Source organism: Onychomys torridus, chromosome 13, assembly GCF_903995425.1.
Source record: "Onychomys torridus chromosome 13, mOncTor1.1, whole genome shotgun sequence".
Classification (NCBI taxonomy): Eukaryota; Metazoa; Chordata; class Mammalia; order Rodentia; family Cricetidae; genus Onychomys; species Onychomys torridus.
In genome coordinates, this window is record NC_050455.1 from 69,164,228 (window position 1) to 69,189,906 (window position 25,679).

Below are 25,679 nucleotides of genomic sequence, written 5' to 3' on the forward strand. Positions count from 1 at the left end.
AAAATCTGAAAAATACTGATACAATTACTCTCAAGAGATATATAACTGAACATTTAAGATTAGCACAGGGATTTTCTTTAGTGAAAATAAGAAGCCCTACACTGGTTGCCAATCAGAGACAATTTACACTTGGCAGCTTTAGGAGACACTTAGTTTTCACAGGAGTGCATGCTTGGAGATGCTCCTGGAATCCAGTCACATAAAGACACAGATATTTGCAGCAAACTACAATACAGAAAAGTAGCCCTATTTTAGTTACTGATCTCATTGTTGTGAAACAATGGCTGTCACAAACACAGGGAGAAAGATGTATGTTGACTCATGGTTTCTTCAAATTTAGTCCATGGTCATTTGGTCTTATGTCCTAAGGACAACAAATCATTATGGCAGCAGACAGTATGGCAGAAGACAATTGGTCATATGACCAAGGACAAGCAGAAAAAGAGAAGTGTTGATGCCAGACATGTTTTTTACTTTTTCCCTTTCTGGGTGAGTGTTTTGTAAGATGTCACTGTCATTTAGGGTAGATCTTCCCCACTCACTCAACCCTCATTGGAAATGTCCCCACAGATGCACTCAGTGGCATCCTTCACCAATCTCTGAGGTGATCTAAATTTTGTCAAGTTGTAATGAAGGGTTAATCATAGAAGACCCCATGAACAAAAATGAAGGATCCCTATAATGTAGCACAACGTAGAAGAAAGAATCAGACAGCTTGGAGCCAAGCACTAATCTGACAATGTACTAACTGTTGCGCCATGTAAGGTTACATTTACATTATGAAGCCTCAGTTTTGTACCTTTTTCTTCATCTACCCATTGAGAAAAATGCTGTGGAATATTCCTTTACATTATGTGAATATATGTCGCTGTAACTAGTCTAATAAAGAAACTGATTACCCAATACCTGAACAAAATAAAGTTAGTCAGAAAAACCAAACTAAGGACAGGGAAGAAGAAGGGCAGAGTACGGGAGATGGCAGCCTGCCACTGCAGGAGATGCTAGAGAATAGGTAAAGCCACAAGCCAAGTGGTAATACATAGATTAATAGAAATGGGTTAACTTAAATGTAAGTATTAGCTAGTGACAAGCCTGAGCTATTGGCTGGGCATTTGTAATTAATATAAGTTTCTGTGTGTTTATTTGGGACCAGGAAGTCAGGACAGGAAAACACCACTTACAGAAAAATATCTTTGAAATCATGTTGTAAAACTTATAGGAAAATTTTCCAGAAGTCTGCCAAGAATGTATGCTATATAAACTCAACTGATTGTTTATTATTTTCATTATCACAAATCTGAAAAGATAAAAGTAGATAAGACTTTATCTTCACATAGCTGCATCCAATAACCTTTTCTACACAATCATCTGAAATGAAAAGAGATCATGAAAATCCATACCTATAATTAGGTATGTGTCTCCTTGATTGCCAGAGAAGAAACAATGTCTGTACTAAGCTAATGAATATTGTCTTGTTCCTACTCTGTATAAAGATCATTCTGTTGTTGTTCAGCCCTCACATTGACTGGTGACAGTATGCTGTCCAAAATAGACAAGTAAGACATAAAACAAAGGACTGCTGATCCTTGCCAAGACAAGGAAAGAAGGCTCTTTAGAAAAACCTGCTTCACAGATTAGTCTGTCAGATACGATAAGCCTACAGGCCAAAGATGATGCCCAAATGTTGCAGAGAAACTGTCCAGGCAGTTGGCTGTTTCTGTCATAACTTACATTTTTTGAAAGTCACTTGTTTGCACATCCTGTTTTACTAGGTAATATTAATTACTTCCTTCATGGGTCTCTGAGGGAGTTGAAGATTAGATAGTTACAGTTTTCTTTGTTAAATTCAGAAAAGAAACTCACTAAAAGTTATAAAGTGTATAAGTTTAAAAGACATCAAAAGATAGTTTGGGTAATGCAAATTAGGATAGAATGTAAATTAGATACAATCCTTTGGATTCACAAAAATAGGATAATGGAATATTTTCACTGAATTTGTCAAATGCAAATGGACTATACACTGTTGATGTATTTATTGCTTGTATAAATTGGATATAGTTATTGTATTTATTATATATAGTTTTTCTTATATTAGTTTTAACTTTTTTAATTTTTATATTACACAAAAAAGGGGAAATGTGGTGATATTTTATGTGTACCTCAATAAATTTTATCTGAGGAGCAGAGGAAAAAGCCAGCCACTATAGTAAACACAGAGGTCAGGCAGTGGTAGTAAATACCTTTAATCCTATCACTTGGTAGGCAGAGATCCATCTGGATCTCTGTGAGTTCAAGACCACACTGGGAACAGAGCCAGGCCTGGTAGTACATACCTTTACTCCCAGCACTAACCATAAAGATCTGCAGGTCTCTACAGACAGACATGAAGTGACAGAGCTGAGCAGGAAGAGGAAGTGATGTAGCTGGGCACAGGGAGGAAATGAGATGGCAGAACAGAAAGGCATATAGGAATAGGTAAACAAGAATTAGGTCTCTTTGGCGGAGGATCTCCAAGTGGTTAAGAAAGTGTCTGGCTTCTTTCTGCTTTTCTGATCTCTCAGCTTTTTACCCCAATATCTGGCTCCCCAGGTTTTTCAACTATTTGCTTTATCAGTTGATGTTACATTAAGGGACCTTCACCTGAGTATATGCATTTTGGAAGATATGCATAATTGAATAAACAAACTGTTGTACACTGTCAAAAGGACTATGAAAAGGAAAACTGTGGTGATATATGATGTACCCTAGTAAAGTTATCTGGGGATCAGAGGACAGAGTCAGCCACTAGATTACACATAGAGGCCAGACAGTGGTGGCACACACCTTTAATCCTATCACTCAGGAAGCAGAGATCTGTCTGGATCTCAGTGAGTTGAAGGCCGCATTGGGAACAGACCAGGCAGTGGTGGCACATGCCTTTAATCCCATCACTTGAGATCTCATGCCTCTGCTTGGAAAGCACACACACCTTTAATCTCAGGAAGTGACATGGCTGGGTGGAGAGCTGTATATAAGGCGTGAGGAGACAGGAACTAAGCAGCAGTTTAACTAAGACCCTCAGGCGTGAAAACTCAGGGGATTTTAGTCTAAGGATTCGTGGAAACAGGGTCAGCTGAGGAATTAATGAGGTGAGGTTGGCTGTGGCTGTTCTGCTTCTCTGATCTTTCGGCTTTCACCCCAATATCTGGCTCCAGTTTTTTTGTTTTGTTTTGTTTGTTTGTTTTTTATATAAGACCGTTTAGAAATTCGTGTCACAGAAAACATTTTTCACATGCTGATTAGAAAAGCTAAAGAGCAGTAAAAAATGCAGATCAGGTAGCTCTAAAGTTATATGTTTACTCAAGATTGGCTTTTTTTACTCCAACTTAAATGTAAGTATATGTATTCTGATTAAAGAGTAAATGAAACTTCAATGGACTAGATTCTAGTTTCTATCTGTCCACTTCTAAAACCTTGCTTTCCAAAATTTAAATAGAAATAGGTGATATGCTCTGAAATGTCTTTCATTTCTAGCACAAAAACAAAAACAGCACAACAGAACCCTATAAACACAATAAGCTCTGCAATCTAAGTCCTTTAAAGATAAAAGGTATGCACCATGTTAAATAAGTATATATTATTTTTAAAATTTAAAGGGGAAATGACCTAAGATGACTGAAAATTACTAACTTCAAGTCACTGATATGATAGAGGAAAGAGCTACAACAAAATCTGAAGTGTAGCCAGGGAGGCTTGTGTTACCAAGACCAATCCAGTAATTTTTTTTTTTTTTAAACAGAAAGCACTAGCTATAACTGATACTAGTTAAAGCTCAGTAAAACTGAATTATTAAACTGATCTGCTTATATCCTATTACAGACTTCTTATGAATACTTGATTTTATTTTGTATAATTGACAAGAGTTGACAGGAAAGGACAGATTTAATGACCTCAAATTAAGACCAGCTAGTGTCTGTGTCACATGAAGAGCCACATGAAGGGATGATAAAGTGAGGGGACCCTGTGAGGACCCTGTCACAGCAGTAACAAGTCATCCTGAAACATCAGCAGGCAACTTGCAAAAACTCATGTATCCAATAGCTCGGAAAGAGATGAGCTACAGTATATCTTCTACAAAAGAAAAATAGTCATTGACTGGTATTTATAATACCAGATCTTTGGCTATTAAACTTGATTTTTAAATATTTATATGACTTAATGACTGCATGAAATTTTTAAACTAGTGGCAAGATATATCTTCCTATAGAGATAATGTGGATGAGAACAGTGTCACTTACCTATCCTCATCCCACTAACAAGTGACAGCTGAGGGACTGTATTGTGTTCCAAACACTTAAACTATAACATTATCACTTAGATACAAGTAAAAAAGAGATTGGGATTTATAAGAGATTAATGAAAATCAGTTCTAAAGCATTCGTTTCTGCTAATACCACTAAAAGAACTGCATGCACTCAGGAGATACTTGATCTGGATTAAGAAACTGAAGGAACAATTGATTAATTGGAATTTAAGTCATCAGTCACCAGATCCATCAACAGCTCCATTTACATTCTAAACAATCCAGTCATGGCTCAATAGAATACTCTTATTAATACTCAGTCAATAGAATGCCATGGATTGACTTACCATACTGTATTGACAAGCACCCACCCGGATGTTACTGTTCAGCTCTAAACCACAATGTTATACTTAGGACTCCTACACTGACCAAAGTTTAGAATTTTATTATAAAAAAATGATATGATACAAAGGAATTTTTAAAACTAAAATTGAAAAGCAAAAAAAAAGTTAGTAAATAACACAAAAAATCCTGAATATGTTTATTTTCTGCTAATAACTAGACAAGAGTGAAACTTTAACTAATTACTTAGAATCAATCACACAAAAGAGAAGTGCATTTTGCTGACCTTCATGTAAAACACCCCTCTGTACCCCACAGAAAAATGCTACAGACTGAATAAATACAATTGCACAAGTAAGGTCTAATCCAGGGGCAGAAGGGATGGAAAAGAGTGTTACAACTGGATAAAACCTGTGGTTATACAGGAACCCAGTGCTGAACAATCTCCACATGAACAAGCAGCAGTCAAGATTTGGGAACAAAGAGAAGAAGGAATGATTGTGGTTGTCAGGAAGAAAACCTTGAGCTGGAAGCTGCTGGTCTGAAGGAATATGCAACCATAAGTTTAAAATAAGATTAGCTGAAGGTACAGGTTACATTTTGACTGTTATTTTGATAAAGTTTTACAGTTAAAAGAAGACAGCAAAAATCACCCAAGAGTTTCTGAAACTAAGGATTCAGACTGAAGGAAATATTATGACACAAATTTTTATCAAATTTGGAAGCCATTGTGTAAAAGGAAGACACAGTAAAAAGCAATCTGAGTCTTAATATCTGCAGGTGAGTGAGTAGTAATATTTTAACATTTAAATTTGACAGGCAGAAGTATAGAACAAAACAATGATAGGTTAAGTCAGACTACAACTACAGAGGTCTCAAACTCAAATGTACTAGTACTCACACAGGATTATATATGTAAATAATACAAATGTAGTAACAATGTGAACTTTGCAGATTTTTGTAAGGTAAAGAAATTGGGATTCTCAAACGGACTCCTGAACATCAAAATACTGAGTATCACTAGCCCACAGAGACCAACCTTCCCAGAAACATGGGATATAAGGAAAGACTGGAGAAATAGTCATCAATTGGGCTGCTCCCTATCTGAGGTTACCACAAAATATCTCATCTACTGATACTCAGGTGTTCCATTCATTCTCTGTTGACTCCCGAGGCCATGCAATAATGCAGTGAAAAATGGTGAGGATATTGGCAAATGTCCAAAACTATTAGGAATTGCATAATTTTAAAAATGGTGTTCTCAGTCTCCAGCCCTCAGGAATCTCCTCTGAAAAGAATCAGCATTTATAACCATCTCTCAACTTGACAGTACTGCATGCTGTTCACAATTTACTCCCCAACAATATTATTTTTTCCTTTTAAAGTTAATTACCCAAGACCATTTTGTGTATTGGAATATTATTTTTGTCTGTCTTACTTGTTTGTTAAAGCACCATCTTACTCTGTAGCGCAGTAGCCTGGACCTCAGTACACAGGCAAATCTGGCCTCAAACTCATCACAATACGCCTGCTTCAGCCTCCCAAGTGATGAGATTAAAGGTGTGAGCCACCAGACCCAACTCTTTGACCTTATATGTATTTCTACCACAATCATTTATGTGTAAAAGCACCTCTCAAACACAAATATTTTGTTTACTGTCTTAGTTATATTTCTACTGCCACAATGAAATAAGTGACCAAACACCTTGTAAAAGAAAGGTTTAATTAGAAAGCTTGCTTACAGTCTTAGGGTAAGCCATGACCAGGGAATGTAGCTGCAAGCAGGGAAGCATAGTGCTGCAGAAGCAGCTAAGGACTTACACGTTGAAGATCAACCATGAAACGAGAGAGAGAGAGAGAGAGAGAGAGAGAGAGAGAGAGACAGACAGACAGGCTGGCTTACTAGGAGTGGCATGGGCATTTTAAAAGTACAAAAGCGGGCTGGAGAGATGGCTCAGCCGTTAAAGGCTAGGCTCACAACCAAAATATAAAAGTACAAAAGCCCACTCCCAGTGACACACCTCCTTCAACAAGGCCAGGGCTCCTAATCCCTCCCAAACAGTTCTACCAACTGCAGAACATGTATTCAAACACATGAGCTTAGGGGACCGTTTTCATTCAAATCTCCACAGTTACCTATTATATTGCACACGCTACCAGACAGAGATCATAAGAAACAGGTATTATCAATAGGAATGTGGGTAACATAAACTCTTTGAAAATCTACTTCTCTATACTGACAATGAAAATACTAGTTACAAGTGATAGATGTAAATATTACCTTTTCAATAATTATACTATATAGAAATGAATTAAAGACTCCAAACAAAAAGCAGAGACTAACCAAATTCTATTTCATTATATTCTTTATCAGTCATGGCTCTTCCATCAGGCCTAAGTAATAACTAGTGGACAATGATTATTAAAGGAATATGAAAACACCCCCCCCCCCGAGAAAACAACACTGAGCATATAGGTAGGTGTATTTGCAACAGAACTCTGAGAAAAAATTCATGCAGGAGGCAATAAGGACAAGTTTCTTGCTATCGCCTATGGCAGGTTGAATGAAAATATCCCCCACAGGCTCATGTGTTTAAACACTTGGTCTGTAGCTGGTAGTGATGCTTGGGAACTGCGGCCTTGCTAGTACACACATGACACTAGAGGTCAAAGCCTCTTACTTCACCCCCCCGCCACTTTGCTTCCTGCTCAAGGTAAGAGCCCTCAGCTTCTGCTACAGCCACCATGCTCTCTGTCTGAGGCCATGTCTCCCACCATGACAGACTATTAGCCCTCACGAACAGTAAAACCACACAGATTCTTCCTTCTCAAGTTGCCGTGGCCACGGTGCTTTACCACAGCAATAGAGAGTCTAAGACGTCCCACAACAAAACAGGAGACTGACTAATTAGAGGGGAGCTGGGTAGGAGTAGGACTGGAGGCACATGAGAATGCCCCAGCAAGAGAGCAGCACATCTGGAGAATGCGAAGAAACCACTGGAGGAGCTGTGAGGGAGCTCCTCTCAGTGGTCAGGTGCCAAGCTAAAGAAAAGCCCAGGTGTTACACGAGGGAAGGTGCAGATGGAACTGCCTGCACGAGGGCTTCTGTGCACTCGGGGATGTTCAGGGTGGAGTCTGGCAGAGAATGACAGATGGGTGATGAAAGCAGGAGCCATAGAAAGCAGCTGATAAAGCTGCTCTTGAGGTGAGACTGAGGCCAGCAGGAGAGTGGGTCCCAGAACAGCAGCCATGTGTCTCCTCCGCACAGTGCTGCAGCAGGAGAGTGAATGCAGAAGAACCAAGCAGCTACGGACATAGAATGGACTGCAGGAAAAGAGCATGTGCGGAGGGTGACAGCCATCACACAGGTACACACATGCTAGCAGTCTTGCAAAACTAGGTGCAAACTATCCACTTCACCTTCACCCATGGACATGGTAATTAGAATACCAATGCTGCAGACTGACCAGAGCTAGAACAGACTCCTTGGGGTGCACAGCAGATGGAGCACACTCACTGATACACACATAGAACAGACTCCTTGGGGTGCACAGCAGATGGAGCACACTCACAAATACACACATAGAACAGACTCCTTGGGGTGCACAGCAGATGGAGCACACTCACAGATACACACCATAGAACAAGGACTCCATTGGGGGCACAGCAGATGGGCACACCTCACAGTACACCACATAGAACAGACTCCTTGGGGTGCACAGCAGATGGAGCCACACTCACAGATACACACATAGAACAGACTCCTTGGGGTGCACAGCAGATTGGAGCAACACTCACACATAGAACAGACTCCTTGGGGTGCACAGCAGATGGAGCACACTCACAGATACACACATAGAACAGACTCCTTGGGGTGCACAGCAGATGGAGCACACTCACAGATACACACATAGAACAGACTCCTTGGGGTGCACAGCAGATGGAGCACACTCACAGATACACACATAGAACAGACTCCTTGGGGTGCACAGCAGATGGAGCACACTCACAGATACACACATAGAACAGACTCCTTGGGGTGCACAGCAGATGGAGCACACTCACAGATACACACATAGAACAGACTCCTTGGGGTGCACAGCAGATGGAGCACACTCACAGATACACACGCGCTAGAGCCAGATTTGAGAGTCAGAATGAGACCACAGCAGAATGACCTAAAAACCATAGCAGAAGCAAATCTGGGAAATTTACAAGTATGGAAATTGAACAACACACTACTCACAAAACAATAGATCAATGATGAAAAGGCAAGGGATTAGAGACTACTTTAGAGGTATGGAAATAAAACAACATAGTAAACCTTATGAGGACAATGAAAAAAAGTATAGATGGACATTTATAATTGTAAGCACCCATGTTAAAAAAAGATATAAAATCAATAATGTAACTTTCTACCTTAAGAAACTACAGGCACAGGATCAACCTGAACCAAAAACAAAGAAAAGGAAGAAAATGGTAGGTGCCAATAAATGAAATAAAGAACAGGCAAACAAATGAAGAAAAAAAAAATCATTGAAACCCAAAGTTAGTTCTTTCAACAAATCAATAACATTGACAACCTTTTAGCCAGAGTAACAAAGCAAAAGGAAGACTCAAATAATAAACCAAGAACAAAGGCAGGGACATCACTACCACTGTTACAGAAACTGTTTTTAAAAGATCATGAGGGAATACTTGTAGCATGCCCAGGAATTAAAAAAACCTAAAGTAGACTAATTGGAAAAAAAGACACAAACTACAAAAATTGATTCAAGAAGAGAAGGACAATGTGGGTAGGCCTTTAGCAAGTAATTAGAAATTAAAAAAACAAAACGAAACAAAGACTCTCAAAGACCAGACCCACATCATTTCATCGATGAATTGAACCAAACACTTAAAGAATAAAATTTCTTTAACGACTCTTCCAAAAAGTAGTATGACACAGAATAATCCCTAATGGACAATAAGGCCAATACTACTCTGATATCAAAAAAAAAGGTATCACAAAAAAAGCACAAACACACTCCATAATTCCAAATACATCCTTTATGACTAAAGAGGCAAAAATCATTATGAGAACACTAGAATTCAAATCTAGCCAGACAAAGGGGCTATACACCACAAGCAAGAGGTCTATGCCCTTGCACATGCCCACAGCTAAGGAGCTCAGCCTCTCAAAGAGATGGAGGCCTCATGGACTCCCACAGCGCTGGGCAGTCTGGACTGCAAAACACTGCTACTCCAAAGGTGCTAAGTCACGAATGAAGCCTAGTGATGGACTGCTGTAACAGAAGACCATACCACATACTTGTTAGACTGAAATGCTTTGGAAATGAGTACATTATCCTAATACAGCCAAACAATACTCTCAGCGTAGACATAAACATTCTAAAAAGAAAACTTCTCTTGTAATACAACTTCTAATAGTAGTAAGTGGGATCAGACAACAATTAAGGAGTCTCTAGCCACAATAAAGGACAAACTTGTAATTGTGGTGCTTAACTATATGAGGAACACCTAGCCAGTCTGTACAGAAGTTGGGAAAATAAAAGCTCACACTAAATTGTAGTTGGAATCTTAAAAGGTCTTATTAATTAACTCAAACCTGAGGCCAGTTATTGGGGTAAATGCTGGAAGGTCAGAGAAACAGAAGACGCCACAGCTACCTCACCTCACCAGTTCCTCAGGTGATCTTATTTCCTCAGACTGCATGCTTCTGAGTCCTCATCCAGATGGATCTCAGCTGAACTGTGTTGCTCCTAAAAGCTTACCCAGCCAAAATGCTAAACCGCCAAAATGCTGCTAGTTTCTGGTCTTCACGCCTTATATATCTTACATATCTTTCTACTTTTGCCGTCACTCCCTGGGATTAAAGGCTGGAGTTCTATTAAAGGCGTGTGTCATGATGCCTGACTGTTTCTAATGTGGCCTTGAACTCAGAGATCCAAAGGTATTTCTGCCTCTGGAATGCTAAGATTAAAGGCGTGTGCTACCACTGCCTATCCTCATGTTTAATGTTGTGGCTGTCTTGTTCTCTGACCCCAGACAAGTTTATTTTGGGGAACACATAATATTTCGGGGAACACAATACCACCACACTAAATAACACAAAATAACTATCAGCTCACAGGTCCTTTGATTACCATGGATAGCTTTTCTCCTGGTGGCAGCTCATCCAGCAAGGTAAGCAAGCACAGCATGGGGCAGTGCTGCAGATGAACATCTCTTTGTCATGACTCAATGTTTCTTTTAAAAGCGTGCTATTTGGGGCTGAACAGACAGCTCAAGACTTAAGAGCCACCTTGCTCTTGGAGAGGATCTAAGTTCCAGTCCTGGCACCCATATGGGATGGCTCATACCAGCCTTTAATTCCAGCTTCAAAGGAACTGACACCCTCCTCTGGCCACTCACATGCACAAACCCACACAATTAAAGTCTGATTTTTAAAGTATGTTGTTTCACATAGAGGAAATAAGTAATGAACTCTGAACCCAACCCATGCCTTTGAAGGGTATTCACACTTACAAGTAACATTCATGCTGAACCTAGACAAGAAAAAAATGACAGCTAGTTTTACAAACCATATGCAGAGGGCAGAAAGGAGCTATGGCATTCCTTGATATGCTGCCCCAGTCTAGAGATAAGGAACGTGTGCCCACACAGCCAGGGTAGTCGTGAGCAACTGGCCGAGGAGACACTGGCCGAGAACCCCTGACTTCTCTACTTAGTCACATGAGCTTCCAGGTGAAAGATCAGGTCCTAAATATTGTTCTTCCCACAAAGCCCATGGCAAGTCACCTAGGCCCCAAATGTCTATGCCGTACACATAGTTCTTTCCACTATGAGAGAGAGTACCTAGGTGCGTTACCACACAGAGAGACCATGAACTGGTCATGGCAAGTACCTATAACTACAGTGCAGAAATCCACAAGATGCTGTTCTCGTCTGCAGTGAACACAATAATTACTACTGTGCACATAACAAGTAGAAAATAACTCTATGTGAAGTAAGTAAAACTGAAAATATAAAATACCAATACAATTTTGAGCTACACTATTATTTAAGTAATTGGGTTCTCAAAGCCTATATGAATGAAAGTCTACTCAGACAATTTTCTTAAGCAATTATTAAACACTAAAGTCAGATTTTTTAAATATCAAGAATTAAATGTCATTTGGAATGAATTTAGAATATTAAAAATAAATTTTATAGGCAGAAAACTTGATTTTACTTTTTAAAACAAAGAAATCAAGCTAAGTATGGTGGTGTATGCCTTTAATCTTAATACTTGGAAGGCAGAGGCAAGCAGAATTCTGTGAGTTCAAGGCCAGCCTGGTCTCCAGGTCAGACACAGCTAAACAATAACAACTTGTCAAAAAAACAAACAAACAAACAAACAAATAAAAAACCTGCAGCAATGTAAAAGAAAACATTAAAAGTTACCTGCTTTCTCTGAAGTTCTAAGAAATACCATATCTGATGGAATTCTTTGGTTCTGCAAAAAAGTAATGTACTAATTATTATCTGAAGATGTACATTAACATAATACTATTACAAAAAAGAATTAATAAAGACAAAATTTTAAAAAGTAATATTGTACTAAAATAGATATTATTTATAATTTTCATATAAAAATTAACATTTAGATTTTTTTTAAACAACAGCAAGCCATATACATGGCCTTCAGACCTTTCTTATGTGGGAAAGGTTAAATATTATTTGCATCTTAACAAAACATAATGCATCACAGTAGTGTTGTCACCTAAGAACTGCCTCCTTCTCATTCCAAAATGCCCTGGAAATTAGACAGTGGCTGTTCCAGGGCCAACACCACATCACCAGAAAAATAATGAACATGGGTAAACAAACAATCTGGAGAATAAGCAAATACAGAGAAGCCCCACAAATTTGAGAGCTATTTATTCTCTTATTGGACAGAATAGGAAGTAACTAAAGATGCAATGGTATATTCAAATTTTTACAAATCACTATTCATGCATTTAACTGTTACTATTATTAATAGTTCTATCAATTGGAAATGTTAAAAGTTAAAAAAAAACTAAGGAAAAAGTATACCATTAAAATAATAATTCACATAATTACACAAATTATGTCTTTTGAGAACTAAGTGAAAATTTGCACATATACCACAAAGAAATGGCTTAACTCTCCAGTTCATGAAAAAAAAAAAATGAAGAAGTTAGTAAGGGTGAAAAGACACGTTGTGAGGTACAGCTATTCCTTTCTAACACTAAGAATGGAGGTGGCTATGTAGGAGCGAACAGATCCTCAGGTCAAGGAAGAAATCTGAGTGAACATCCAAGAGTATTTCTAAATGAAAGGTAATAATCATCTGACAAGAAAATGAGTGGAACATCCAAACCCAGGAAAGCATTGGGAGGAAAACATATAAGACATGGACACACTGGAACTCAACAGAACAGAACACAAGGAAAGCTAAAATAAATTATGTTTACGAGCCTTAAGAGTCAACAAGATTTTCCTCAAGTCTATGGGGAAATGCTAAGGCCAAGAACTGAACAAGACACACTCGAGGACTAACCTGGGAAAAGAAGATTAAACCACAGTGACTAAGACAGAATGGTGTTGAACCACGACGGCCAATCATGCCAATGCAAAACAAGAGAAGGCAGAACTAGACCCACTCATATGAGGACCAGGCTCAAGAGAAAACCAGCACTGTGGGCAATAAGAAAATTACAGTCTCACCAAGAAATAGTCCTAACGAAAGCAGATACTTACAGGGGATGAGTGGAGATGATGCCTGGCCTTCCCAGTAATTTAATACAGACTCAAACCACAGTTAAAATGTTCAAGGCAAGACAACAGAACCTCTAAAAGTTGATGCAGGTCAAACATCAACAGATGACTTCATGACTTTTATGGGGAGGGTTTTCTTCACCAACACCACTACTATTGAATTATTTTGAAAATATTTAACTTTAAATGAAAATATTACAAAATGGGCTTCCCTAAAAGTAAGAATTCTATTCAAATTATGGCCACCAGGAAAGAAGATAAAGGATGCTTGCAGCATATGTGTCAGGAGGCTCTGACCACAGGACATAAAGGCCTGGGGACTTGCAAGCAGAGAAAGGCCCACGTAGAAGAAAACATAAGAGATTTTCCACGCTCTTACCCAAACAGTACAGAAAGATACAGAAGTCATGACAAAAGTGACCAACTTAATAGACATCAGAGAAACTCATATTAAAACTACACTTCCAGCACACACACGTACCAGAAAGGCACACTAGAATGCTAAGAACGCCAAGGTTGGCACATATAAAAACACTGCCTAATTAGAGTACACTGGAAAGACACAGCACTTTACACAGCCATTTGTATGATCAACCATGGAGAAACACATCCAAGCTTAAACCCCAGGTATATATGTAGTATCAAGAATGCACACTTGATGTTAAATGACACAGAGTATCAGCAACTAAATAACCATCAATGGCAGAATGCATGAAAGTGGCCTGTCCAAGGAACCTACCAGAGACCAACAAACCATAAGTTCTAGGAGCGAGAGAGATTCTAGAATATAGATAGATACAGATGTATCACCCCTGCACTTATACTAGGTCTACACTGTATTGACTACTGTAGCTTTGTATTATATTCTGAAATGGAGAAGTGTTGAGTATGGGAAAATTTCCCCCAAAATTGTGTCAGCTATTTTAAGTCCTCTGAATTTCTATGCAAATTATAGACAGCAGTATCTATCAAGAAGTCAGCTGAGGTTTTTAAGCATGGATCTACAGGTCCATTTCAGAAGTACTGCCAACTTCCTAACAGTAACATACCTACTCAGGTGGGCTGTTTTCCACTGACTTAGTATTTTCTTTTAACATCTTTTCAATCACATTTAGAACTTCCCAAGCTCAAAGTTCAGCATTCTTCTGTTAGACCTATTTTAAGTCTTTGATCCTTTGGATGTTAATGTGAATGGAATTTTTAAATTATTCACTTCCCAAAAGCAAAGTCTTATATTTTCTTCCCATGCTGTGCCATGATGTGATTATACATAGGATCTCTGACCAGACATCTATACAGGATATCTGATCTGCTTTGATTCTGGCTATCTTGAATGCAGATATAAACATTCCTGTAGAGGATTTTGTATCAACATCAATTAATATTTCTTTGTGGCAAAGATACAGGAATTGTGTTTATTATATATGTGTACATATGTGAGTGTACATGCATGAGCCAGAGCACCAATGGAGGTCACAGGAATCAAACTCAAGTTATCAAGCATCTTTTATCTGCTGAGGCATCTCACTAGGCCCAAGGCACAGGAATTAAACTTTGGAGCATGAGACAGTTATACCAGGTTTTTGACTGTTTTTTGTTTTATTTTTTGTTTTAGAAACTGTCATGTGATTTTCCAGAATAATTATACCATCTGGTCTTCTCAACAGATATGTTAAATAAACCATATCCTTTTTACCAATGTCAACATTTGGTGACATTTTAAATTATCCATTCTGATTTATGTGTATTCTTGATATTTACTGATAAGGAATTTTTTCATATGTTTATTTTTCATCTACAGTTCCTTGGTAAATATTTTCTTAGGTTTTCTGTCCATTTCCTAAGGTGAAAATCTTTTACTGCTCAGACTTAAGAGATTTTACAAATTTCACCAACAATTCTTTATTAGATATATAGTGCCCAAATGTTTTCACCCAATACAAACTCAGTAGCTTCTTTGTATACTTTTTAAATGTTTTTGTTAACATTTTTATAGAAATCAGAGGACAATTTGCTATAGTAGGCTGTCCTCTCCCACCATGTGGTCCCAGGGATCACAGGTACACAGGCTTGTCAACAATCACCTTACTTGCGGAGCCATCCTGCCGGCCACATCGACTTTCTTCATTTTAACTTTTATTGAGAACTTCATACATAAGCACTTCCATCTCTACCCCTCTCCTGCCCTCTTCTCCAGTCCCTCTCAGATCATGACATCTTCATTAGTTATTATTGAGAACTTCATCCATGAGCACCGTATTACATCATTTCCATCTCTACCCCCCTCCCGCCCTCTTCTCCAGTCCCTCTCAGATCATGACATCTTCGTTAGTTATTATTGGCACCTATCGTTTCACCATAGTTCTTTCCAAAGAAAATTTTAACAAGATGCAACTATCAGACTTTTTAAGTGTGTGATATTCTTTTGGTATATAGTCTATGAATTATATTTTTATTTTAAAGGTCTATATTTATAAAATATTAATATTTTAAATATCTAGATTCAGGGTATTTTCTCCTGTACTTTTTTCCTGGAAGTTTCTCATTTTCCACTAAGTCCTGAGTCTTCTATTTAATCTTCCGAAAGTTTCCCTTTTATTTTTCATGCTTTTGTACCTTTTTGAAGAGTTTTTGTGCATATCTAGGTGGACCTATTACTGAGTTCCTCTTGAGGTCTCATCAGCGTTTGCTCCCATCTTCCTACGTGCACTCTGCTGATTGATGGAGCTGTGTAGCAAGCCTCAACACAGGGCCCGAGGAGATTCTTCCCCTGTTTTTTCCTTGTGGCCGAACCTGTGCCTTTCTAAATTGGTTTTGGAATAAGATTTTTTTTAATTAGTGAGAGAAGAAAAAGATGGGAGAGGGGAAGAGAAAACTGAGGAAAGAACAGGGCAGGAAGAAGGGGAAGAAGGGAAGAGGGAGGGGAAGGAAGGAATCTTCCTGTGACTTTGACAAGACCTGGTCATTGTTTTTAAATATCAAAGGTAGATGAAATGTCATCACCCAAGAACACAACTATTTCCTTAGGTCTTCTTTGATTATTTTCACTAGTATATTGTAGATTTCAGCATACTTAATACTTGAATTTCATAGGAGGGACATTTTTCATTTGTTTCCACATGGTCTGTTATTTTAGAGAAATGGGGATGTATTTTTGTGTGCTGGTCTTATAGCTTGCCACTCTGATGAATATATTGTTTAATAGATCTTTTTGAATTTCCTACATTCCCTAACATTCCATCTGCAATTAAGGACATTTACTGCCTCCTTTCCCAATCTATACAACTTTGTCATTGTTCTGTTTAAGAAACTAGAGCTAGTAGGTAAGTTAAGAGAAGTAAAAACAACATTCTTGTCAAGTTCAGAGAGAGGCATCCATCTAGCTCTATTACACATGATGATTGTACAGGGGTCTCTGGGTCCTCTTAACTAGATGGGGCCCCTGGTCACCAAGCCTGCAGGCTTACAATTATCAAGAGGAGGTATTAACCTAGGAGGTGCCTAGCTCTTAGCGGCACAGACGAGAGCTCTGAGAGAAGCAAGATGGCGGACGTGCTGGATCTTCACGAGGCTGGGGCCGAGGATTTCACCATGGATGAGGATGGGGACGAAAGCATCCATAAACTAAAAGGAAAAGCAAAGAAACGGAAGGGCCACGGCTTTGGCTCCGAGCGCTCCCGAGCGCTCCCGAGCGCTCCCGAGCGCAGATGCAAGAGGATTATGACAATGTCGAGCAGGATGGCGATGAACCTGGACCACAACGCTCTGTTGAAGGTTGGATTCTCTTTGTTACTGGAGTCCATGAAGAAGCCACTGGAGAAGATATCCATGACAAATTCGCTGAATATGGGGAAATAAAAAACATCCACCTTAACTTGGACAGGTGTACAGGATACTTGAAGGGGTATACTCTAGTGGACTATGAAACATACAAAGAGGCCCAGGCTGCCATGGAGGGACTCAATGGTCAAGATTTGATGGGACAGCCAATCAGTGTCGACTGGTGTTTTGTTCGGGGGCCACCAAAGGGCAAGAGGAGAGGTGACCGAAGACGAAGCAGAAGTCCAGACCGGAGACGTCGTTGACAGATCCTCTGATGACCAGGTGGTCTCTCCATGAGTCCATTTGGTTGTGCTGCCTTGCATAAGTAGGGTTAGGGTAGAACTTGTGTTTATATTTAATTTCTTACCCTATTTACTTAGTATTGCTTTGAGTTAAAAAAAAATAAATGTTTCATTTTGTTTTCTAAAAAAAAAAAAAAAAAGAGTAGGTATTAACCTAGTCAATGCTTTTCTGGCACCCACTAATTTAATTGTGTGATTTTTCTCTAGTCAACTGATATGGTAGATCACTCTGGAGTGAAACTTAAATCCTTATAGTGATCATTTTTACTGGGATATGACTTAGAACTTTATTTACTACTGACAGATTTTGCTGTCTAGTTTTCTTCTGTAACAACTGTCCTCCCTCTGGTGTTGGTACAATGATAATCCTGCCTTATAAAACGAGGGTAAGTACTCCAGCCTAGCTATTTTCCGACAATTACTGTAAACTCATGTCAAATCCTCTTTAAAGGCCTGAGGATTGAATCTATACCTGGATATTTCCTTTTCAAGTGTTCTAAATTAGTAATACAACTTCTTTGTTGTTTTTGATTTACTTTCATTATCCTACTCGACATTTCCTTTGGCAGCAATGAAGCAGCCTGCTACTGCACACGCCTGGCCTAATGAACTTCATACGGTATGTGTTCTACTATTTGAAGTGGAGGTGCCTTTCTTGTCGATGACGTAATGCTTGAGCACATCTCCTCCTGTCAACCCTGCCTGTGTCTTGGTTGGTGTATTTAGAGTTTATAGCGAGAGTGGTGGGCATCTCATCACTGATTCACTAGTGCCCTCTTTTCTCATTTCTTCCTTCAAAGGGGTCATCAGAGTCCTGTTCTGGAATCTACCTTTGCTTCCTTAGAGCACCCCAGAACACTTCTGTTCAGATCCTTTCTGTCATATGCACTTCTGCTCTGGGCATTATGACACACAATATATTATCTCATGAAATTGAACGAATTAGAAAAGAAGAGAAAGAAAATGGGTTTTCTCCTTGCTTCTGGAGAAAGCAATCAGTCTTCTTCCCTAAGTAGTCTTCTGCCAGCCTCCCGAAGAAGCGCTGACAACTGGGGCTCTAAGTCCTGCCTGCTCTGAGTCTGAGACACCAAGGCTATTTCCTAACGCCAACCGGCTCTTCAGGGAATGACTCCACATGTATGTCACAGACATGCAAATGACTTCTGAAGGCCTCTAGCTCTATGTAGGTGACTAACTTGATATGTGTAAAGACAGCAGAAAACTATGGCCTTTTTTCCCCCATTTAAATACAGGGATAAAGACAGCTTTGACTCTAGGTAAGTGGATTTTTTTTTTTTTTTTTTGCTTAGATAAATATTTGAGTCTTTATCTCATTTATATGAAGCTCTAAAATAATTCAAAACTGCATTATTCTACACATGTTTATACAATTGCTAACATATAATGCTTACTTTTTAAACAAAGGATACTTGGTGGGGGGAGGGGGTTAAAAAGAGGAAAACCAGTAAACTCCTGCAAACAGTTTCTTTACAAAGTCACCTTTTAATATAGGGGCCTAACTCAGAAATGTTACAACTTGAAGTTTTCCACCCAAGACATGTACGCTGCAAACATGTCAGGCATGTAAGTTGATGCACTGAGGGGAACTGTCTAAAGGATGACTGTGCTGTGATGTACCATCATCAAAGCAGCACACAACACCAGACAACATCAGACACAGGTGAAGTCAAAGAGCTTAGTGGCAGAGTGCTGCCCAGCATGCACAAGGACCCCAGCACCAAGCTAATTACTTAATCCTAAAAACTTACACATAAAGAAGCAGATTTCATGATTAGTAGCAGCACTCAAACACTCAGTATCGCAAATGTACTGTTATCACTTTACTCCTTACTTAAATTCTTATATGAACCAAGCCTTAAAACTGTTTTTTTAATTGTTTTTATTCTGTTGTTGTTTGTATGCAGAACTAGAAGTCAACCTAAGCAAAGCCTTGTACACAAGTGCCACATTCTGAGTCCCAAATATAATATTTAACAAAAGGCTTCCATATTCCAAGTGTGGCATAAAAAAAAAACATTGTAATTAATCTAATCTGACTTCAAAAAATATCAACTCTATTCACAATAGCTTAAAATTCCCTACAAGGTCTACACTTTGTACAGTCACTACCATTTTTGGCTATTTCCCTTACTTGGAACAGCTTCCTCCCCTTCTAAATTTAAATGTAATATTTAAATTACAGCTAAAGGTCCAGTGGTAGAATAGATTCTTAGGGGAGGCCCTGGGTTCACTACCCAGCACCAAAAAGTAAGGCAAAAGTGAAACTGTATTAATCAACACAGCAGACATCTAGCCTATGACTGGAAGAACACACTTAACAAAATCTGTATGTAAGATATACTGAGTTAAGGCCTTGTCAGAATCCATCCTACACAAATGTGCTAAGATGTAAGGATCATAATAAAGTAGAATTTTTCCAAAATCTGAATGGATACAAGTAATTTCTAACATTTATACAATGAAACACTACAGATGTTTTGTTTTCATACCCTGTGCATGTGAAACATTGTTCCACTCTGTAAAATCAAACCACAATGCCTGTACACAGACTAGAGTGACAAGAAGACCATTTCTGTGGGAAGAAGACACATCAGACCCAGACAGCTGAGATGCCAGCCAACACAACAGACTGTAGACAGCTCTGGAGGAAGCCAAATGGGAATCTGCCCTAGAGACTTTTAAAAGTCAACAAGGAATTTCCCAAGAATATGAATGGCAAAGGAAGGCTATTTCCAGGGAAGATACAACCACAGCACTGACATCAATACCCAGGTAGTGTACACAGCACTCCCACATCACAGAATGAGACAAAGAGCTCACTAGGAAGAACCTCTTAGAGAGACACAGTGTACAGTCCCTTACATGTCACAGGAGAAAGCCCTGATCTGCACACTGCCCACCACTCATCCCACGCTGGTCTGCTCTTTCTTAGAGCATGGCTTCTTCTCATCCGGGCCTCAATGATTTTTCTAGTGCTCTTTCACTTTCCCTCTTTAAAATGTTTAACCGTAAGAATTAGAGCCAATAATTTATATATAATATAGCCACCTGGACACGTAAATTCTGAAAAGTGATATAGAATTATTAATGCTCTGAACACAATTCTAAAGTCAAATGAGATACAGTAAGCAATTAACACAGGTCTTACATTAAAAAATATGGCTTTACCTAAAGACATTGAAATACACTTCAGCAAAATAGACAGAAAATTTAAATATTTAAATTTAGTTAAATACATCAGATCTTACAAACACACATTAACAGTTCCTTCGAAATAGAAGCCACTTGTAGTTAAACTAATGTGAATGACTGATGTACATACTGATCTAAAATATATTAAAAATGCTTCAACCTTTTCCACTATGATGAGGTCTCCAACTTGTATGTCTGAACTCTTCACTTGCACTTTACCTTAAAAAGAAGAAGAAGTACAATTAACTCAGGGAAACGGAAGCACACCACAGAGTAACTTTTGATAAGTAATACTCTAAAACAACTCTAGAGCAAAAAACCAAACATACAAATTTTTAAAAATTAAAAGCAGATACTTGTCTCTCCACATTTTCAAGTTACATTTCAGATATACAGTCACACATAATCAATCCTGTTACTAAAATACCAAACACAACTAAATAACTACCCCCTAATAATAGTAAAATAAGAAAACAAGGGGTTCCTCATGGTAATTTAGTAAGGATCGCAAGTGGAAGGTTCGTCACATATTTACACATGTTAGTGTTTCAGTTCTCAGTGAAGTTAGCAATGATCAGGAAAATTACTAAATAAAAAAATTTGGTGACTGAAACAGTATTATGGAGATGTATAAATCCTTAACACCATGAATTATGCTGTTTGGCATAAAACACACAGAGACAGTAAAGCAAATGATATATAACATCATCAGTCACTAGTATCTTTGCCAATACAGGACAGAACTGAAACTGACAATTTTACTACTTAAAGTAATTGTTCTAAGTACATATTTGAGTAAATCCTTAATATCTATCTAACTTATATGGAATAGCTGTTAATAAAGATGACTGTGTATTATACTTAAGTATTTACAACGTATTATGTACAATGTGATGTTGGGCAGACAATCTGCTACTGTCTCAGCCCCTTCCGCTTTTCAGGACAACCATCCTCTATGGTCTGTGACAGCGCACAGCACACCAACAGGTGGGTCTGCAACTTTGGCATCACTTGATCTGACTGCCAGCAGAGTCGGAGGGAGCTTCAACAACCCGAGGTATTACTGCGTTTTGCTCCTACCAGTTCCTCACTAATCCTTATTTCCTGACACCTCCTCATGAAGCCAAGTCTCACCGGCACAGTTCTGGAACTGCTCCGTTTAGCACACAGAACATCTTTACTACTACACTGTCTTGTGTTATTCAGTGGGGCAAACCAAGAAAGGCTACAACTACATTTTATCCATAAAAGAGCAATGTTCTTTAGAACGACATCTAAACAAACCATGCCATAGCTCCAGTAGTGCAAATCTAAACACTGGCAGAAAACACTCACAACCCGGTCTTTCACTCATTGCCCACACAGTCCCTTGAAGCCTTTGGCCACTGCTGTCCTCACAGCTAAGTGTGAAATAGTGAGGGCTGCCACTGACTGTTGGCCACTCTCCACAGAATCCCTACGCTGCCTTTCAACTCATTTTCTCTCCCAACCAGCCAATTCACTTTGCCTTCCTTCTGCCTTTTTACATTTTGAATAATACACAAATTTAAAAAGGAAAAGAAAAACCTGTAGTTAAAAGATGTAATATAGTAAAATGTTTAAAATAATTTTAAAACATAGAAAGCATATTCATTTTTTATTTTTATAGACTCTTTAAATCCCCCAAAAGTTGGTTATTTTACTGTATGATAACAGACATTACATATATGTAATGGCCTTTAATATTTAGACATGCTATATATAAGTGACTGCTTTTTATGTCTGTAGAATCAATGATTACATGTTTATGGTAAATAGTGTTAAAAGTTTTGAGACAATAATTCTATGCTATAAACAAAAAATTAGAAGGCTAAGCTGGTTATAGTGGTGTATGTCTATTGTCTACGTCACCACTCCGAAGGCTGAGGCAGGAGGACCACTTGACCACAGGAGTATGAGATAAGTATAGGGTATATCAAAAGACTATCCTTTAAAAACCAAACACTAGTGGGCTAAACATCAAACCATGTAGCATCTGCCTCACCTGTCTAGGTAAAAATTCACGTTTTTACATTTTGAAGATCTGTTCACATTGTTAATAGGACCTAATTTCCTGGACAGCTTAACCTTACACTCACAAGGCTTCTTGCTTTTCATTTGGTGATGTTGCAACTACAGAACCGGAATAGCTTCCTTCATGCTCGGGCAAGGAACTCTAGGGCACTGGAGGGGCCACCTGCTCTGTACAGCCCACCATAGGACCCATCCCTGTGCTGACAAGGCAGAGGGGCTGGACGGCCCTGCCAGAGGAAAGCATCTGCGTGTCTTATGACTGGAACCAGACTTTCTTCTAGGAAGAATAAGGAGTACAGCTACATGTTCCCCCTCGGAAGCTCTTTACACACATGCCCAGTCTCTCTTCACTTTAAGTCATATATGCAGAATACAACACAAAACAGACTCCGCTGTAATTTCTCTACTTCAATCTGAACTCTAAAGAACTGAAAAACCTAAACATTAGGTTTATCTGCACCCCCAAACTTCCATTATTTGACAGTAACTTAGGAGATAATTAAGATTTGTATAATAACATACACACTCTTTATAACTGACCTCAAGCCAGTGTTCTGCCTTTTCTAGTGTCTACTGCTGTTCCCACTGGCCTGTTCTGTGCCTACCTAGTATCTCACTCTACACCTACACAGTGGTCATTGCTTACTCTCATTTCTGTGCTTGTCCCATTAATAAAACCCCTCTATCCCAGAACTCTTTATCACACAGCAAACATAATTCTGTAAACTTACAGTGACTCAAATCAACACCAGGGTATTCTTACACACTGTACTGGTAGGTTTTGTGTCAACTTGACACAAGCTAGAGTCATCAGAGAAGAAGGAGCCTCGGTTGAGGAAATGCCTCCATGAGATCCAGCTGTAAAGCATTTTCTTAATTAGTGATTGAGGGGAGAGGGCCCAGGCCATTGTGGATGGGGCCACTCCTGGGCTGGTGCTCCTGGGTTCTATAAGAAAGCATGCTGAGCAAGCCATGGGAAGCAAGCCAGTAAGTAGTACCCTTCCACTGCCTCTGCCTCAGTTCCTGCCATTGGGTTCCTGTCCTGTTTGAATTCCTGTCTTGACTTCCTTCAGTGACACAGCAATGTGGAAGTGTAAGCTAAATAAACCCTTTCCTCCCCAACTTGCTTTTTGGTCATGGTGTTTCATCTCAGCAACAGAAACCCTAAGTAAGAGAAACACCTTTAATGCTTATACACTTAATCTTAAAAATGCCATGAATGTTCAGTATCTGAGTGGCTGTGAAACTTCAAAATGAGGTGGCATGTTCCACTCCACTCTTAAAAAGTAAATTTTAAAACTAAAAACCAAACAAAACCAAGTATCCATTAGGTGACCAAGCAATTTCACTTTTAGGTATTTCTCTAGAAGAAACTAAAACTTAAGTGAAAACATCCTTAGAAGTTTTGCTTAGACTTCAAAAACATACTGAAAGAAGCAAACACAACAGTGCACACATGATTCTGTCTAACAAATACAACCACATTAAACTACATGAAAGCACTGTTAGGTGGACTCAACAGTGACTCATCTCATTGTCAAACTCACCGCATTGAAAACCACCCAGAAGACATGTGGCTGTGTTTGGATGAGAAGAGAAGGGATATAGGACTGGATAAAGGGAGGACTAGAGCCAGTCAAGCCCCAGGTTTCCTTTCTCTCTGCCTCTTCACTGTGGACAAAAGACCAGGTTGCCAGGATCCTGCTGCTATGTGGCTTATAAGCCCTGAAGCCGTGAGCTATCAAGTCTTTTTCTCTAGGCTACTTCCTCCCATCAGGTCTTCATTACAGCAATGAGGATAGCAGCTAACCCCAGACCTGACTGGGCCAAGGACACAGCAACCGGCACGTCTGTAACTACCAATAAATAATAACAAAAAGTAAAAATAAAGTAGAGGCACACCCCAAGAGAGACCTGGAGAGAGAAGAGGTCAAATAATGAAGGGCACTGAATTCGGAAGGCACAGTAGAAAAGAGCAAGTGTGTGAATAAAGTGGTAACTATGATACAGAACTTGATGTGACTCTGAAATCTGGTGTTTGTGTTTTTCAAGTTAAATAACAAAAGGAAAAAAATAAATCATTGTGAAATTAGTCCTGAAACAAGCAGCCATTGTGAAATGGCTGCAAGGACTCGGGAAGCCAATCTAAATCCTTGCAAACCTTTTTTGTTGCTATTGTTTGTTTTAAATATAAACATCTTATTGGCACATCTTTTCTTCATTTTTGTATTGTTTTTAATTGGCACAAAATGACTGCATAAAGAGTACAATGTGGTCCGGTGGTGGTGGTGCACGCCTTTAATCCCAGCAAAGCCAGGCAGATCTCTGTGAGTTCGAGGCCAGCCTGATCTACAAAGCGAGTTCCAGGAAAGGTGCAAAGCTACACAGAGAAACCCTGTCTCAAAAGAAACCCTGTCTCAAAAAACAAAACAAAAACAAACAAACAAACAAAAAAAGAGTACAATGTGATATATATATAGTATTAAGTCCACATTTGGTATATCCATCCCCTCTCATAGTTTTCAATCCTTGGTGATAAAAATACTATATTTTAAAATTTTCAATAGAATGTTCTTAGTCAGCTTTCTGTGCTGGAGAACAGCAGAACTTACTTCTCTAGTGTCTTCAAATTTAGTGTCTGTTTTCTGATCACCCCTCTGTCCCCTGTCCCCACTGCCTTCTATAGATCCTTCTAGCAAATCATTCTTCTACTCTCCAGTTCTATGAGATTAACTTCTTCAGATTCAAAATACGAATGAACTCATGCAGTGTTTACCTATCTTTCTATGTCCAGCATAATGTATTCTAGGTTCATCCATGTTAGCACAAATCACAAGCTTTTGCTGGTTTTTTTTTTTTTTTGTGTGTGTGTGTATGTGTGC

The 25,679-nt window shown here is 38.9% G+C and overlaps 1 protein-coding gene and 1 pseudogene across 5 annotated transcripts in view; one reads left to right on the plus strand and one right to left on the minus strand.

Annotated features, from left to right (window-relative positions):
* Positions 1-25,679, minus strand: part of Atp9b (ATPase phospholipid transporting 9B (putative)) — a 230,947-nt gene that overhangs the window by 152,607 nt on the left and 52,661 nt on the right. For all 5 annotated transcript variants that reach the window (XM_036204413.1, XM_036204417.1, XM_036204414.1 and 2 more), the window contains exons 6-7: positions 20,906-20,964; positions 12,071-12,122 (exon numbers count right to left, since the gene is read on the minus strand). In XM_036204413.1, coding sequence (XP_036060306.1) covers positions 12,071-12,122; positions 20,906-20,964 — 111 coding nt within the window. The remainder of the gene's footprint in view (positions 1-12,070; positions 12,123-20,905; positions 20,965-25,679) is intronic.
* On the plus strand, positions 16,913-17,493 carry LOC118594499 (annotated as a pseudogene).